This window comes from Gymnodraco acuticeps, unplaced genomic scaffold (assembly GCF_902827175.1).
Source record: "Gymnodraco acuticeps unplaced genomic scaffold, fGymAcu1.1, whole genome shotgun sequence".
In the NCBI taxonomy this organism is placed as follows: Eukaryota; Metazoa; Chordata; class Actinopteri; order Perciformes; family Bathydraconidae; genus Gymnodraco; species Gymnodraco acuticeps.
This window is the reverse complement of record NW_022991979.1, coordinates 123896-141550: the sequence shown is the minus strand read 5'-3', so window position 1 is coordinate 141550 and position 17655 is coordinate 123896. Positions and strand designations below refer to the sequence as shown.

At 44.3% G+C, this 17655-nt stretch overlaps 1 protein-coding gene across 1 annotated transcript in view; it reads left to right on the top strand.

The window, feature by feature from the left end:
* ep300a (E1A binding protein p300 a) overlaps positions 1-17421 on the top strand; it is a gene marked incomplete at its 5' end in the record, with an annotated part of 39052 nt that extends 21631 nt beyond the window's left edge. The window contains 11 exon segments of the mRNA XM_034201029.1: positions 3488-3544; positions 3658-3735; positions 4906-4973; positions 6133-6283; positions 7518-7664; positions 8004-8117; positions 8534-8699; positions 10462-10629; positions 10730-10891; positions 12038-12319; positions 12530-17421. Coding sequence (XP_034056920.1) covers positions 3488-3544; positions 3658-3735; positions 4906-4973; positions 6133-6283; positions 7518-7664; positions 8004-8117; positions 8534-8699; positions 10462-10629; positions 10730-10891; positions 12038-12319; positions 12530-15619 — 4483 coding nt within the window.
* Between the last annotated feature and the right edge of the window lie 234 nt (positions 17422-17655).

Below are 17655 nucleotides of genomic sequence, written 5' to 3'. Positions count from 1 at the left end.
GTTGTTGGTCGAGTGTCAGACACGCCCGCCGGCAAGCGTCAACGCACGCCGCTGTGTGGACGGGCCGTTAGTATATGAGTGCTTTTTTAGTATATAAGTGCTTAGTTAGTATATAAGTGGTTAGTATATGAGTGCTTAGTTAGTATATGAGTGCTTAGTTAGTATATGAGTGCTTTGTTAGTATATGAGTGCTTTGTTAGTGTAAGGGAAACTTCTGCAGCAATGGAGAGTCAGGACTCAGAGAGACACGAGGAGAGTTGGAGCTTTGATGTCAAACACGGAACTTTAATACAAGCATCGGCCGGAGAAATTCACATCACAAGTCACACAGTCAAAGGTTCTGACTGCACGGGTGGGTTGCCATGTCAAATCAGATCAGCCTCGCATCTTGGTAGACCCTTTAACTAGTTTACAGAGAGTCAACCCACATATTGGGGGAAGGTATGTGAACACCTGGGAACAATGGAGATGTCTCTGACATCCGTGGTGCTTAGAAGCCCGCGTTCTCACAGTCGTAAAACCCCCCCTGTGCCCGCCAGGTCAGGCCATAAAACCTGGTAGTATCAACATACGACTCCATTATCACATTCCTTACGGGAGATTAGAAGCAGGGATGGTCGTAAATGTCAACACACAGAATAGGTTAAATATTTAGAAGTAAAGACAGAATTATTCCCTAACAGTTAGTATATAAGTGCTTTGTTAGTATATGAGTGCTTAGTTAGTATATGAGTGCTTAGTTAGTATATAAGTGCTTAGTTAGTATATAAGTGCTTAGTTAGTATATGAGTGCTTAGTTAGTATATAAGTGCTTTGTTAGTATATAAGTGCTTAGTTAGTATAAGAGTGCTTTGTTATTATAAGTGCTTTGTTAGTATATAAGTGCTTAGTTAGTATATAAGTGCTTAGTTAGTATATAAGTGCTTAGTTAGTATATAAGTGCTTAGTTAGTATATTAGTGCTTTGTTAGTATATAAGTGCTTAGTTAGTATAAGAGTGCTTTGTTATTATAAGTGCTTTGTATATAAGTGCTTAGTTAGTATATGAGAGCTTTGTTAGTATATAAGTGCTTAGTTAGTATATGAGTGCTTTGTTATTATAAGTGCTTTGTTATTATAAGTGCTTTGTTAGTATATGAGTGCTTTGTTAGTATATAAGTGCTTTGTTAGTATATAAGTGCTTTGTTAGTATATAAGTGGTTAGTTAGTATATAAGTGCTTTGTTAGTATATGAGTGCTTTGTTAGTATATAAGTGCTTAGTTAGTATATAAGTGCTTAGTTAGTATATGAGTGCTTTGTTATTATAAGTGCTTTATTAGTATATGAGTGCTTTGGTAGTATATAAGTGCTTTGTTAGTATACAAGTGGTTAGTATATAAGTGCTTTATTAGTATATGAGTGCTTTGTTAGTATATGAGTGCTTTGTTAGTATATGAGTGCTTTGTTAGTATACAAGTGGTTAGTATATAAGTGCTTAGTTAGTATATGAGTGCTTTGTTAGTATACAAGTGGTTAGTTAGTATATAAGTGCTTTGTTAGTATATGAGTGCTTTGTTAGTATATAAGTGGTTAGTATATAAGTGCTTTGTTAGTATATGAGTGCTTTGTTAGTATACAAGTGGTTAGTATATAAGTGCTTTGTTAGTCTTATTGCTTTGTTAGTATATAAGTGCTTAGTTAGTATATAAGTGCTTTGTTAGTATATAAGTGCTTTGTTAGTATATAAGTGCTTTGTTAGTATATAAGTGCTTTGTTAGTATATAAGTGCTTTGTTAGTATACGGGTGCTTTGTTAGTAATTGTATTGCTCGAAGTGGAGTCGAAAGAGATGAGTTTGTGGAAGCTTTCTGCTGTCCTGATGTCAATGGGGAGCGCATTCCACCATTTTGGTACCAGGATAGCAAACCCACGTGTTTCTGCTGATGGGAATATATTTTAATTAGGGCCGGGACTTTAACGCGTTAATTAAGATTAATTAATTACACAAAAATTAACGCGTTAAAAAAATTAACGCATTTTAATCGCACTTATTTTTGCACCGCGGAACGTTTCTCACTGGATGAGTTTCAGGCGTACCGATTATACTGGAGCACCAACTAACGTTCATGACTTCAGACAACAACAAACCACAGTGAACAACAGTGGGAAATGTTGTTTTAAAAAACGGACGGATGGAAGCGTTGATAAGAGCACGGTTGTGTGCAAATTATGCAAAAAGGAATTCGCATATCACCGCAGCACATCAAGCCTCAAGTATCACCTCAATGCAAAAACATATAGCAGCTAGCGTGGAAGCTAGTGTGGACGTTAGCCTCTTTTATCGCGTTCACACCAAAAAGAGCCGGTACTAAAATTAGTTCATGAGAACCTTTTTACCCCCACGAAAGTCCCTGCTAGAGAGCAGAGAGCTGCTAGAGAGCAGGGACTTTCGAGCGGCTCTCTTGTGAGAAAAAAGCTATATTTCTGATTGGCTGGGCGGATTGCAAACCACGCCCCGTAAAACTCCCAAAAAGTTTTGTGAAGCCGCCATTTTATTATCCTCGCATTAGCATTATTAGCATTAGCCCAGCGCAGAAACGCAGAGAGACTAACTTATGGCAACACAAAATAAAACATGGGAGCGGTGGAGATGAGGAGGTGTCGGCGTTCTGGGGATTTACTCGGAAGGCTTCAGTAGAAGCTGCTGGGACTCCCAGCAGCTTCTACTGAAGCCTTCCCCAACTCCGGGGACTTCCGGCCGGGGACTTTGGGCGGCAGTATACGCCGTGAAGTGGTTTGCGGACTGCCAGTAAACCCAAAGCAGAAGAAGAAGAAGTGACGTCAGCGGCTTCATTTGCCTAATCCACCCCCAGGTTCAAAGAGTTCTCATGAACTAAGTTCTCATGAACCTTTGTGGGAAAAGTACTGCGGTGTGAATGCGCCTAATGGTATACTAAAATCCATGTGAAAAAAATGGCTTCTCACTGTTCTTAGGTCAAATATTTATATGTGATTAAAAATGCGATTAATTTCGATTAATTAATTACAAAGCCTCTAATTAATTAGATTAATTTTTTTAATCGAGTCCCGGCCCTAATTTTTATATAAGACAAATGCCAACCAATAGGAATTGAAGAAAGCCTATACATCTATTTCTAATAATAAAACAAATAATTTCCTTATTCCCATTTACATTTCAAACTACTTCTTTAAAACGTTTTATATATTGCATTTATTTTGTCAATACTTTTGTATTTCACGGCTATCTAGAGTTATTGGAAATGGTCAAATACTTATTATTTTACCTTATCTTAATCCGTGCAGAAATACCGTCTTTAAGCAGAATGAATGAATAGATATACCATGAATTTGAATGTTGAAAATGTAGAATTCAAATGTTATGAATTAAGCTTTACACTACTTGTGCAGCCTGAGTTGTTCTTGTTGTATATCGTCAATTTCCCCTCATTATCCTACATATTCTCATCCTCCCTCTTAATTGATTTCAGGTCGATTAACAAGGAACAGTTTGAGAAGAAGAAAAACGACACACTGGACCCTGAACTGTAAGTCAATGTCTCGCCAAACCTCAAATATTAGCATCTGGGAAAGAAGATCAAACTACATTTTTCAGAGATTAAAGTTGAATTCATTTATATTTTTGTGTCTCTGTTTTCAGGTTGGTTGAATGTTTGGACTGCGGCCGCCGGATGCATCAGATCTGTGTCCTGCACCATGAAACCATCTGGCCCTCGGGGTGAGAAACAACTTCATTATTCCAGTCGTTCTCAACGTTTATTGGGAAGTAGGGATGCTATCGGCCGATATTCACTCGATCGGTGCTCTCTATAAAGATACATAAACATGACGTCAAATACATGACACTTTTCTCTGTGCGCGGCAAATCAAGCTTGCCAAAATGGCTTCACCGGTCTGGCAGTGTTTTAAGGTGTCCAAAAAAGACAGTAAAATAGCGGTATGCAACGTGTGTGAAGCAGAAATCCTGCAGCTCCACCCGCTGTGACGGACCGGTGAGCGAAACACACACTAAGAGTTAGACCTAACACACTTAGCTATTTGATCTACCTCTGGAACAAGCTAAACTAGTTATACATATATTTATTCTTCACTGTCGGGTCACTCATTACTGGATCAGTGAGCTGCATGAGATACTGACAGGCTGTCAGGAGAGAGAGGCCGTTTCTCAATCGCGAGGATGCTTGCTTGGTAGCACATGTCTTCAGAGTCACTTGCTTCAGAAGCTAGGCAAGAATCCTTCCTGGCATTCGGAAAACGAAGAGTGGAACAGGCTAGCAAGTGTGCAGGTGTGCGTCATATGAGAGGCCCCGTCTTACATTTTCCGCCACAGATTTGGGGAAATTGGTCCGTGCGCAAAGCATTGTGGGGATTTGAAGGACGCGAAGTCTACCCATGTGCAGCCTCGAAATTACCCCCAAACCAAGGACGCGGCCTCTGTGGAATTCCAAGTATGCTGGAGATTGGAACAGTCCTTCGGCGGCACTCGATGACGTAGCATCCTTGAAATATTGGCTTGGAAGCCAGTTTCTTCGAGATTGAGAAACGGCCAGAGAGAGAGGGGGAGAGAGGAAAAGAGAGGCTTCCGCTCATTTCTCCCGTGTTATTCTCCAAAGTTAATGTAAACTTGAATAATGTACTTCATTTGAATGTAATAATTATGATGGTTGTTGTTTGTGGAAGCTCCAGTGAATGAGAGTTTTAAACATCACTTTAAATGGAAGATCCCCATAGGCCCCGCCCACTCGATAGGATCGGCGATCGGTATCGGGCGATACTGATTCCGGCGATCAGCCCCAAAATTGGCGATCGGAGCATCCCTATTGGGAAGTTAGCTCAATATGTTTTTTATTTATGTAATTCCCTGACTCAACTCTGCTTTTCCTCACAGTTTTGTATGTGACGGCTGCTTAAAGAAGACAAACAAGACGAGGAAGGAGAACAAGTATTCGGCCAAAAGTAAGTGTGGTTCTGGTCTATAAAACGGCCATCTTTTAGACATTTGATTCAATCAGTTTCTTGTTATTATTTTTGGAGCGAGATGATGTATCTCTTATCATTATCTCAGAATGACCCATATTTTTTTTCTCATGGTAATGACATTTTTGTATGAGGCTGCTAGAAATATGCTTTTATCGGGAAAACAGCTTTTTATATTCTGTGATAATGACAGTTAATTTGCTGGTGAGCTTTAACACTAGAACCGCCAACGGGTCAATTTTACCCGCAGCTGTTTTTTGATTGTATGTAACTTTTTTTCAACAAAATATTGAAGTCTCCCAGTCCATGACTTTTCCTGAAAGTGTGTTATGCAGCACCCACTGTTGTTAATAATGGTCAATATGAAGTCAGATTGAAAAGATCGCCATAAAAATCCATTTATACCTATATCCGCCAGCGGGTAATATTTACCTCATAGAAAATGCAGCGTAAACATGACGTGTTGCTATAGCAACGCCTTTTGTCTACTGCGGTTCCTTATCGATAGATAGACAGACAGACTGACTGACAGACAGACACAGACCGATAGACAGACAGACGGATTTGTACCCAAACAAAACACAAGTCTAACACCAAGCGTTTAAATCAGCACTTGTAGCGATATTTTATACTTCATGTTATCTGCACAAACTATATCACATGCAAAGCTGAGAGTCCACAGTTTCTATTGGTATACATTTCATCCCTGTGCGATCAAAACTCACTGTTCTGTATGATAAATAAAAGAACATTGTACCTTGAAAATCAATAGCTGGTACATTTGACCCGTTGGCGGTTTTAGGTATACAGCGACCTCTGGCGGTTCTAGTGTTAAGAGAATCTGTTTCATAAAAAAAAGGAGTAAATATAGAACTTTTTTAACAAGAAAGGCGTTTAATGCTTTTATTCTAAACCATTTTAGCATGATTTCAATTTTAATGCTTGGAGGTATCACATTGAACCAATTCAAATGACACCTCGGTCGCACATTATCCTGTCACTAATCACCAAATGAATGTCACAAGTACACACACACAAACATACTTTGATCTCTTCCCAATCAGGTTTTTTGTAGCTTTGTTTTCTCCCTGCATGTTTAAGCATCAGTGAAGTGATTTCTTTCCTCCTCTCTTCGCAGGGTTGCCTCAGACGAAGCTTGGCAGCCACCTGGAGAACAGAGTGAACGACTATCTGAAGAGGCACTGCTACACGGAGGCCGGAGAAGTTCACATTCGAGTCGTTCACGTCTCCGACAAAGTGGTGGAGGTCAAACCAGGCATGAAGTCCAGGTACAGAACCAGACACATTTAAACCAAATCTAAAACGCCCAAAAAATTGGATGCCATGAGTACATTTGTGTTTTCACACAGTTTTGAAGATTTCCAAAAATCGGATGTCTAATGTTCAGCTTTAGAGCTAATTATCTCATCACACAGTGCTCTAAGGGGAGTGACTTGCATTTCTAGCAATACCAGAGACTGTCCTGAACATTTTGATATGTAACACATGGGGTGCCATGTTCTAACAAATACATTTAAAAGTTGATTTAAGGAGATATCTACAAATCGAGAAAATACCCTTAGACTCCAGAAGCTCTAATTTGCTTACAACCACATTAACGTATCAAATAGAAACACTGATTTTTAGTCTTTCCACCATTTATCTAGATGTTTAACCACATCAAAAACAGCCCTACATTCATATGATATACACATATAATGATAATAATGAAGCTTTATTTATATAGCACTTCTCATATAACACATGCCGCTCAAAGTGCTTTGCAAAATGACACATCACAAGAAACAAACAAGAAACTCCCCTCAGATTATTTGTTAAGAACCTGTTGACTGTTTTAACACGAAACTGTGTCTCAGGGCTTCTTAACATTTCTGAAACTATTAATGTTCCATACTCACTTAACGGGAAAAAACTCAGCTACCTGACGATACGAACCATTTTTACCGAAACAAAACACAAGTCTCACAAGAAGCGTCTAAATGAGCCCTGAGCAAAAAAAATGCTATCGCACTTAGCACAGAACTCACAGCTTAAATACCCTTATTACTTATCGTATCTGCACAAACAAGATATCGATTAGCAAGATGAGATTCCACAGATTCCAGAAATATTAGTATCATCGGGTTGGCTCAGGGTTAACAGGTTAAAGGTACATGCAGCATAATATAACATTTTATCAGGTTAATAGACACAAGGAGGTAAAAGGTAACATATAGGTACAACAGAAATACAAATATTATAGTAATACAATTGCCATAATTCTAATAAAGGTTAAACGATTACAAATAAAAATAACACAGAGTATTAAAAACTTGTCATGCAATCAATCGCGATTCCTAAAGTAATTAAACGAGCTTTGAAAGACTTAAAATAAACTCTGTAATGAGATGACTTGATTACTATAAGCACATTGTTTATCAGGGATTGTCTCAAGCGGTTTCCAAAAGGAGATATATTTCTCTTTCTCTGTTTCCCAATCTATACCTTGTTTCTCGTCTACAGATTTGTGGACAGCGGAGAGATGTCGGAGTCGTTTCCTTACAGGACGAAAGCCCTCTTTGCGTTCGAGGACATCGACGGTATAGACGTTTGTTTCTTCGGGATGCACGTCCAGGAGTACGGATCCGACTGCCCTCAGCCCAACCAGAGGTTAAGACCTAAATAAAAACACAACAACCAATATATACAAAATAACAGTCACTTCAATATATTTTGAGAATGTGCATTAGTGCAAGACTGTCCATAGCTGCTGTTCATGATCTGTGTTCCTCAACATCACAATATTAACGACGTGACTTTTTTTTATACTTTATACTCTCTCTCTCTCTCTCTCTCTCTCTCTATCTCTCTCTCTCTCTCTCTCTCTCTCTCTCTCTCTCTCTCTCTCTCTCTCTCTCTTTCTCTTTCTCGTTTCTCTCTGTCTCTGTCTCTCTCGCTCTGTCTCTCTCTCTGTCTGTCTCTCTCTCTCTCTCTCTCTCTCTCTCTCAGGCGAGTTTACATCTCCTACCTGGACAGCATTCACTTCTTCCAGCCTCGTGGTCTCAGAACAGCCGTTTACCACGAGGTCCTCATCGGATACCTGGAATACGTCCGGAAGTTGGGGTAAGAGCTGCTGCTCACACACTTAAGACAGGGAGTAGTAAACATTTGCAATAAGGGAACAGTAAACATTGAGACCCTCCCCTTCTCATTGTACTGTTTTCTGATGTGCATCTTATTAGGGATGGGTATCGTTAAGGTTTATCGATAACGCTTATCGATCCGGTCCTTTAACGGTATTCTTATCGGTTCTTTTGAGAGAGAAAAAAGGTAAATTAACTAAACAAAATAAATTAAATACATAATATTTCACATCAAAAGAAAGAACAGTGTTTTAACACATTAAATAATGTGATGACAGAACTGTAAACGGAATAGCTGAAACTTTAACAAAATAAAGGGTTTATTCCACCTTTTCCCATCTCCTAGAGCTTCCTTCAGTCTGTAAATTAACTTCCTCTCCTCTCTCTTTTCCTCAGCTACACCACTGGGCACATCTGGGCCTGCCCGCCCAGCGAAGGAGACGACTACATCTTCCACTGTCACCCCGCGGACCAGAAGATCCCCAAACCCAAACGCCTGCAGGAGTGGTACAAGAAGATGCTGGACAAATCCGTGGCGGAGAGGATAGTGCACGACTACAAGGTAATAATTGTCGTGGCTTCCTTCCTTCTTTATCTATCCAGCCATTAGACGCCTTAAACAGCCATGTTTTAATTCGTGCAACAAAGAAAATAGGTCTTTACAATAGAGTGCCACAGTGACGCATCCTAAAACCCGGAAGTCTGTGTAGGCCGTTGTTGTGAGTGTGGACGGTCGGAGCATATACTGCGTTAGCTTAGCCGATCTCCATTCAGAAAACACGCATTTTAAAGGGTGTTTCGCCTGCCGTCTGTCTGCAGACTTGTCAAAGCATTAATTCATGGTTTTTACTAACCGGTATCAGCATGTTGTTACTTCGGCATCATTTAGAAACGTGTATTACAATTAAATCACGGTCAAATATGTTCATTGTAGTTGTAGCCACTCACGTCACTAGTTTAGCATATTCAGCCCGGTTGTTGGCCCGGGAAGAACCACGATTTTTGGCACGGCACGCTTAAACCGTGCTACGCGCTGCAGTGGAAATGCGCCATAAGTGTCCTTGCAGGTTGATAAAATGAGAGACGGTCACTTAAATATGTTGGGACAAATGTAAAGCCTTGTAAATCATTCAAAAGAGAGGCAGGATTTATATTTATTCTAATGTTTGTTTAAGGCAGCGGTTTTCAAAGTGTGAGGCGCACCTCCCTGGGGGGGCGCCAGAGAGCTTCAGGGGAGGCGCAGCGTGAGAAAGAAATAACGAGAAACAGTCAAATCTAGCTAGTTAACTCTTTGGGCGATAGCCTTTTGCCGACAGGCGGAAGGTGTCGGCACGGCCGAAAAGACACGACGGTGCGGGACACACCATTCTGAGTAGGGCGACAGGACGCTCATCGACGGCCAGATATCGGCTCGGTGTGTCAGGGCCTTAACATACAGGAACAAAATAACAGAAAGCAAAGCATGACAAACATGGACAAACCTCGTACAGTCTGTTAAGTAAAATTCATGAAGTAATACATACACGCTCTGTATGTGGGTATGGACCCGGCGTCAATCAAACGCCTGCAGCTAGTCCAAAACGCAGCTGCACGTCTACTCACTGGCCACAAAAAGCGTGATCACATCACCCCAATTCTGGCCTCAGGCTTCCAATTCGGTTCAGAATTTATTTTAAAATCCTTTTATTTGTTTTCAAAGCCCTAAAAGGCTCCGGCCTATATAGCCGAACTCCTCCATCGCTACACCCCAGCCAGAGCTTTAAGGTCTGCTGACCAGCTGCTGCTGGTAGTGCCCAAGACCAGGCTCAAAACCTGAGGGCACCGAGCCTTCGCAGCAGCTGCCCCCAGGCTCACTCTGCCCCTCCACGTGAGGTCGGCCCAGACCCTAGGGGTTTTCAAATCCTCACTAAGGACACACTTCTTCTCCCTGGCCTTCTAGTCAGAGCGGAGCACGACTCCTGACTTTTCCCTGTGTTTCTGATTTTTATATTTATTGTGTTTTATTGGGATTGTAGTAATGTGTTTTTATTACATGTACAGCACTTTGGCTCGACCAGAAATCGCTTTTAAATGTGCTTTATAAATAAAACTTGATTTGATACAATCATTACAATTTGATAGACAGTAGTGTCTAATAGATCAGTTTGATCAATAACAAGAGCAGAGCAGCTGAAAGTGAGATGATAATGCTTAAACATACCCAATGATGCAGGGGGTGACTAGCAGCAGGTAGAAAGGTCAAACATGAACTCCAGTGTATGCAACTGCTGATATAAATGATTTCGATGCAAAACACTAACTTTATTTCCAATTCTCCCCTAAAGGACGTGTTCAAGCAGGCGACAGAGGATCGATTGACGAGTGCCAATGAGCTGCCGTACTTTGAGGGCGACTTCTGGCCCAACGTCCTGGAGGAGAGCATCAAAGAGCTGGAGCAGGAGGAGGAGGAGAGGAAGAGGGAGGAGAACAGCACGTCCAACGAGAGTATCGATGTAAGAGTGTGTATTTTTTTTTACTCCGTGTTGAGAAATCATCATCATAAAACCGCCTGAGCTTGTTAATAAAGCTTTCTGTCCTCCTCTCTTTGTGCAGGATACGAAAGGTGACAGTAAAAACGCAAAGAAGAAGAACAACAAGAAGACGAGTAAGAACAAGAGCAGTCTGAGCCGAGCCAATAAGAAGAAGCCGGGGATGCCCAACGTGTCCAACGACCTCTCGCAGAAACTCTACGCCACCATGGAGAAACACAAGGAGGTGAGTCTGGAGGACATTCTAACTCCCTTACATCAACATGTGTCCCCTCTTCCTCACGTCTCTTCTACATCAACATGTGTCCCCTCTTCTTCATGTCTCTTCTACATCAACATGTGTCCCCTCTTCTTCACGTCTCTTCTACATCAACATGTGTCCCCTCTTCTTCATGTCTCTTCTACATCAACATGTGTCCCCTCTTCTCCATGTCTCTTCTTCATCAACATGTGTCCCCTCTTCTTCATGTCTCTTCTACATCAACATGTGTCCCCTCTTCTTCATGTCTCTTCTACATCAACATGTGTCCCCTCTTCCTCACGTCTCTTCTACATCAACATGTGTCCCCTCTTCCTCACGTCTCTTCTACATCAACATGTGTCCCCTCTTCTTCTTGTCTCTTCTACATCAACATGTGTCCCCTCTTCTTCTTGTCTCTTCTACATCAACATGTGTCCCCTCTTCTTCATGTCTCTTCTACATCAACATGTGTCCCCTCTTCTTCATGTCTCTTCTACATCAACATGTGTCCCCTCTTCTTCGTGTCTCTTCTACATCAACATGTGTCCCCTCTTCTTCATGTCTCTTCTACATCAACATGTGTCCCCTCTTCCTCACGTCTCTTCTACATCAACATGTGTCCCCTCTTCCTCACGTCTCTTCTACATCAACATGTGTCCCCTCTTCTTCTTGTCTCTTCTACATCAACATGTGTCCCCTCTTCTTCTTGTCTCTTCTACATCAACATGTGTCCCCTCTTCTTCATGTCTCTTCTACATCAACATGTGTCCCCTCTTCTTCATGTCTCTTCTACATCAACATGTGTCCCCTCTTCTTCGTGTCTCTTCTACATCAACATGTGTCCCCTCTTCTTCATGTCTCTTCTACATCAACATGTGTCCCCTCTTCTTCGTGTCTCTTCTACATCAACATGTGTCCCCTCTTCTTCATGTCTCTTCTACATCAACATGTGTCCCCTCTTCTTCATGTCTCTTCTACATCAACATGTGTCCCCTCTTCTTCATGTCTCTTCTACATCAACATGTGTCCCCTCTTCTTCGTGTCTCTTCTACATCAACAACGATCAACACTTTGAATCGCCTTGTGTTGAAAGGTATATATATAAACTTGCCTTGCCCTCTTTTCCCCCAGGTGTTCTTCGTGATTCGGCTCATCGCAGCCCCCATGTCGAACTCCCTGCCCCCCATCACTGACCCCGACCCCCTGATGGCCTGCGACCTGATGGACGGCCGCGATGCTTTCCTCACGTTGGCGCGGGACAAACATCTGGAGTTCAGCTCGCTGCGTAGGTCCATGTGGAGCTCCATGTGCATGCTGGTGGAGCTGCACAACCAGAGCCAGGACCGCTTCGTATACACCTGCAACGAGTGCAAACACCACGTGGAAACACGCTTCCACTGCACCGTCTGCGAGGTCAGTTTGGGAAAGGTAGCTTGGCTGGGTCTTAATTTCAGGGTTGAACATAAGGGGTAGAAGCATCATTCATAACTTTGCTAATATACTGGATATTTGTAATCTGTAGTAACAACTAATACCAAAAATAAATGTTGGATGTTTTCTAGATGTGTTATGTTAACATCCTTCAGATCCCTAACCTTTCCTCTCCCATGTCTTCCCTCTCAGGACTACGACCTGTGCATCACCTGCTACAACACTAAGGGCCACGTGCACAAGATGGAGAAGTTGGGCCTGGGTCTGGACGACGAGAGCAGCAACTCGTCAGCCGCAGCGACTCAGAGCCCCGGAGACTCACGGCGCCTCAGCATCCAGCGCTGCATCCAGTCCCTGGTCCACGCCTGCCAGTGCCGCAACGCCAACTGCTCGCTGCCGTCCTGCCAGAAGATGAAGCGGGTGGTGCAGCACACAAAGAGCTGCAAGAGGAAAACAAACGGCGGCTGTCCAATCTGCAAACAGCTCATCGCGCTCTGCTGCTACCACGCCAAACACTGCCAGGAGAACAAGTGTCCGGTTCCCTTCTGTCTCAACATCAAGCACAAGCTCCGCCAGCAGCAGCTTCAGCACCGGCTCCAGCAGGCGCAGATGTTGAGGAGGAGGATGGCCAGCATGCAGAGGGTCGGACAGTCTGGAGGAGGAGGAGCTTCAGGAGGAAATGGATTACCTTCTCCCAGTGCAAACAACGGATCAACAGCGCCTGGAACACCGACTTCTGTGGGGGGAACGCAGCCGCCGACACCTCAGACACCGACACATGGGAACATGCCCGCTCTCCCCCAGCAGCAGGGAGGCATGGGGGGGATGGGAGCCATGGGAGGCATGGGAGGGATGGGAGGAATGGGGCAGCAACAAGGTGGTCCTCAGCATCACCTCCATCAGTATCAGCCTGTGGGAGTTGGAGGGGGGATGATGAACTCCCCTCAGCAGCAAATGGTGCCTCAAATCCAGGCTCCAAACGTCCAGCAGCACCAGGGGGTTCTTCCTCCGTACAACCCCAGACCCGCAGGAGCGTCACCTTTACACCAGTCCCTAGGAAAACCAGGATCCACCCCTCCCCAGCAACAACCACAACAACAAACCATCATGCCGGGGCAGAACCAGCAGCAGGGGCCCCCTCTGGCTGCTGTGGAGACGGCGCTGAAGATCCAGCGGCTCGCAGAGACCCAGAGACAGATGGCTCAGGCTCAGGCTCAGGCTCAGATACGAGGCATGGGCCAGGGGGGGGGTCTGATGCCCCAACACCCGCACCACCAGACCCCCCAGGTTCAGATGGGCATGTCCCCCCACATTGGGGCACAGGGCATGTCCCCCCAGAATCAGGGAGTCGTCGGCAGGACTATGTTAGAGCAGCAGGGCATGTTAGCGGGGCTTCAGCAGCAGCAGCAGCAGCAGGGCGGCCCCCCCCAGACTCAGCTGCTGCCTCCTCAGGTGCAGCAGCAGGGAGGGGGGCCGCAGCAGTGGGGGGGGGGCGCACCTCCCAACATGAGCCCCCAGCAGAGGATGATGGGTCACATGCAGCAGCAGCAGCAGGCAGGAATCCCTCAGCAGGCCATGACTCAGCAGCAAGGGGCTCGAGGGCTGATGCAGGTGATGGGGGGAGCTTCGGGGGTCTCGGGGCTCTCGGGGCTCTCGGGGGTCTCGGCAGGGGTCCAGAACTCGATTGTAGCGGCGGCTGCGTCGGGGAACCTCCCTCAGGCCGCGCTGCAGGATCTCCTGAGGACCCTGCGCTCCCCCAGCTCCCCTCTCCAACAGCAGCAGGTGCTCAACATCCTGCGCTCAAACCCCACCCTCATGGCCGCTTTCATCCGTCAGAGAGCAGCCAGGTACCAGGGGGGTCCTGGGGGGGGCCCCGGTGGGGGGGGGCCTCCACAGGGGGGTCCACCACAGCAGGGGGGTCCTGGGGGAGGGGCGAGGTTCCCTGGAGTCCTGCCTGGTGTGGTAGTGGACGGGCAGCAGCAGCAGGTTAGCGTGAACCAGGCGGGGGTTAACATGGCTCAGGGGGGGGCAGCGGCAGGGGGGAATATGCCCACCATGGCTCAGCTTCAGCAGCTACAGCAACAACAGCAACAACAACAACAACAACAGCAACAACAACAACAGCAGCAGCAGCAGCAACGCCCCATGCTACCTGGGAAGCTACAGCAACAGCAAATGGCTGCATTACAGCAACAACAACAACAGCAACAACAACAACAACAACAGGGAGCTGTGATGCAACCACAACAACCAGGGCAACCGGGAAACATCTGCAACATGAATCCACAGTTCAGAGAGCTGCTGATGAGGAGGCAACTTCTTCAACAACAACAGCAACAACAACAGCAACAACAGCAACAACAACAACAACAACAACAGCAACAACAGCTACAACAACAACAACAGCAACAGATGGGGAACCACGGGCAGTTCCAGCCTCAGCAGGGCTTCATGCAGCCGGGCTCAGGTCTGCCCCCCCCCTCTGCTGCACCACAGCCTGGAGGTGGAGCCCCCGCCCCCCCCCAGCAGCAAGGTGGGGGGGCCACAGTGCCCAGCCCACAGCAGCAGAGCTACACTAACAACATGTCTCAAGTTGCTGCGGCGATCCAGCAGCGGCTCCAGCACCAGATGCAGCTTCAACAACAACAACAACAACAACAACAACAGCAGCAGCAGCAGCAGCAGCAGCAGCAGAACTCAATGAGTCAGGATGGAGGTGGAGGTCAAAGTGGAGTTTCAGGAGGACAGACCACCCAGAGCATGCTCCACCAGAACATCCACCAGAGGCTCCTCCAGCAGCAGCATCTCAGCGGGGGGTCTCCGGGGCAACACAGCAGCCCAATGAGCCCACAACAACAACAACAACAGATGGTTCAGTCTCCGCGGCCCCACCTTCAGGCTCAGGGCGGTTTGGGTGCAGCGGTTCGATCTCCGCAACCGTCGCCGAGGCCTCAATCGCAACCGCCTCGATCCAGCCCGTCCCCCCGCATGCAGCCGGCATCATCGCAACCGTCGCAACCGTCGCCGCATCGCAACCCCCCGCAAACAGGCTCCTCCCCTCATCTCATCGCACAGCATCATCAAAACATGGCGCCGCCGCAGAATCCCCCGCTTCCTCCAGATCAGTTCAGCTCGGAGCAAAACAATATCATGTCTCAACTGAGCGGGATGACGGGGATGCAGTCGGACATGTTAGGGGGAAACAACAACAACAACAATAATAACAATAACCCGGATCTGCAAACGACGAACATTAACCACAGCAGTTTGGATCTGATGTAGCCTCGTCGCTCTCCGTCTCTGATTTTCAAAGAAACTGCCGCGATATGGAGAGCGAGGCGGGACTTTTTTTTTTGTTGAAGTTTTTATTTTTTATTTAAATATTTTTGTGATGTATAATAAATAAGAACTGCCTTCCTATGGGAGATAAATCTTTAGAAGTCAATAAATGAATAAATTAAAAACAATGGTAAGTTATTGCTGTTAATATATATCTATATATATTTTTGCCAATTGTGTACAAAGGGGGGGGGGGGGGGGCAGTGTTTTCAGGTTGAAGATATTTCTTCCTTATTAAGTCGATATTTTTGGGGATTTTTTGCCTTTTTATGAATATTTTTAAGATTTTAAATGTGGCGAAGAATTAACAGTGAGTGACACGATGTACCTTTTTTTCCCCCTTCCTCAAATACCCATAATTGTATTTTGCAGAGTATATTTTATTTCTGAATCTATTATTTTGTTTCCTCCCTCTCGATGACATATCTTCTGTTACAGAAATCCTTATTCTGTACAACACACATATAGACTTTATTTTATATGATAAAGGGAGGGGAGTTAGATGCGTTTTGTTTCAGGGTTTATAAATTAGAAACCTCAGCAGTGTTTTTTGGGGGGTGGTATTTTTCTGCAAACAAATCCTCCTCGCACCACTTCCTCCTCTGAATGTCCCTTTTATCCTGAAAGGGAGGAGGAGCCCGTTTTAAAGCTGGACGACGTTTATGTACATATATATTTACAGCCTTGTTTATAAACTGTGACATGGAGAAGCCTGCCTGTACCCTCACAAACAGTTCCCCTTCTTTACATCCCCGCTAATTCAATGTTGTACAGAAAATGGTGGACTTAGATACTGTTTTTGTAATGAAAGTGAAATTGAAATGTAAAAAAAATACACGCCTGTACATACTTTTAAAAGCCGTATAAGCAGAGGGATTATTTTTCTGCTGCTTGTCCCCCCTTTCTTGTTTGGATATTTGCTGTATCTGTATAAAAACACAAAAACTCCTGAGCTACTGTACAGCATTGAGATGATTTTGTAAGCAGGTACAGTGGGGGGGTGTTGAAGGTCACAAGCGCCTTTTTCTGTGTATTTTTGACAAGGTTTTTGGGAGGGAGGGGTTATTGCAAACACACCTGAACAATCTCACACAGGTGGAGACCGGAAAAAAGAGTTTAAATTTAGCTTTTTATGGACTGAAGCTCACTATTTTTCTCACAAAAGGTTGGGCTTGCTGGGTATATAAGAGGGGGGGGGGGCATCCGAACCAGGTGGCAATATATCTTGAGACTTATTTTGTAAGAAAACAAGGAAAAACTGTCTTTTTTATATATAGATATATTATTTAATTTTATTTTTTTGGAAATAAAACTTGAAGCTACAGGAATTATTAGATAAAAACAATGTTTTTGTTTTGTATTGAAGATGTAATGGTGATGCAACACGACACTGCAGACCCCCCGCGGAGAATCTCCTGATATAGTTGTAAACATACTGAATCACTGTACAAACCCGATGGCAACTGAACAAATACCTTCTCTTTCAATCACTTCTTCTTCTGCTCAACAGAGACTGGAAATAAGACTTATTTAAATATTTGTTTTTAGTATTACAAATGGAAAAACTTTGACCACTTTTTCTTTTTTTGTTAACAAGTTTTTGGTGCTCGCTGAGAGAAAGCAAAAATAACTGTTGCTCCATTTTCATTAGTTTCCTTTTTTCTAAGTTATTTTGGTGGTCTGATTGTTTTTTTTGCCAATAAATTAATTGTACAATAAAGTATGTTTGTACCATTGGAAAAATACCCCGTTGTTGACTCCTTTTTCACATTTATATATATGAGATATTTGAGAAATGAAGCTCAGCGCAAGTTCAACCAGGAAGACCTTCTTTACTCTTCATATATGATGTTAATACTCTCTCCTCTCAATAAGTGATCAGGGGCGTCACTCCCCAGCTTAACCAATCACATCGCTCTATTCTCACAAGCCTATCATAGTGCTCCGCTAACCCTTTTAAATCTGCTCTCCCCTCTGAC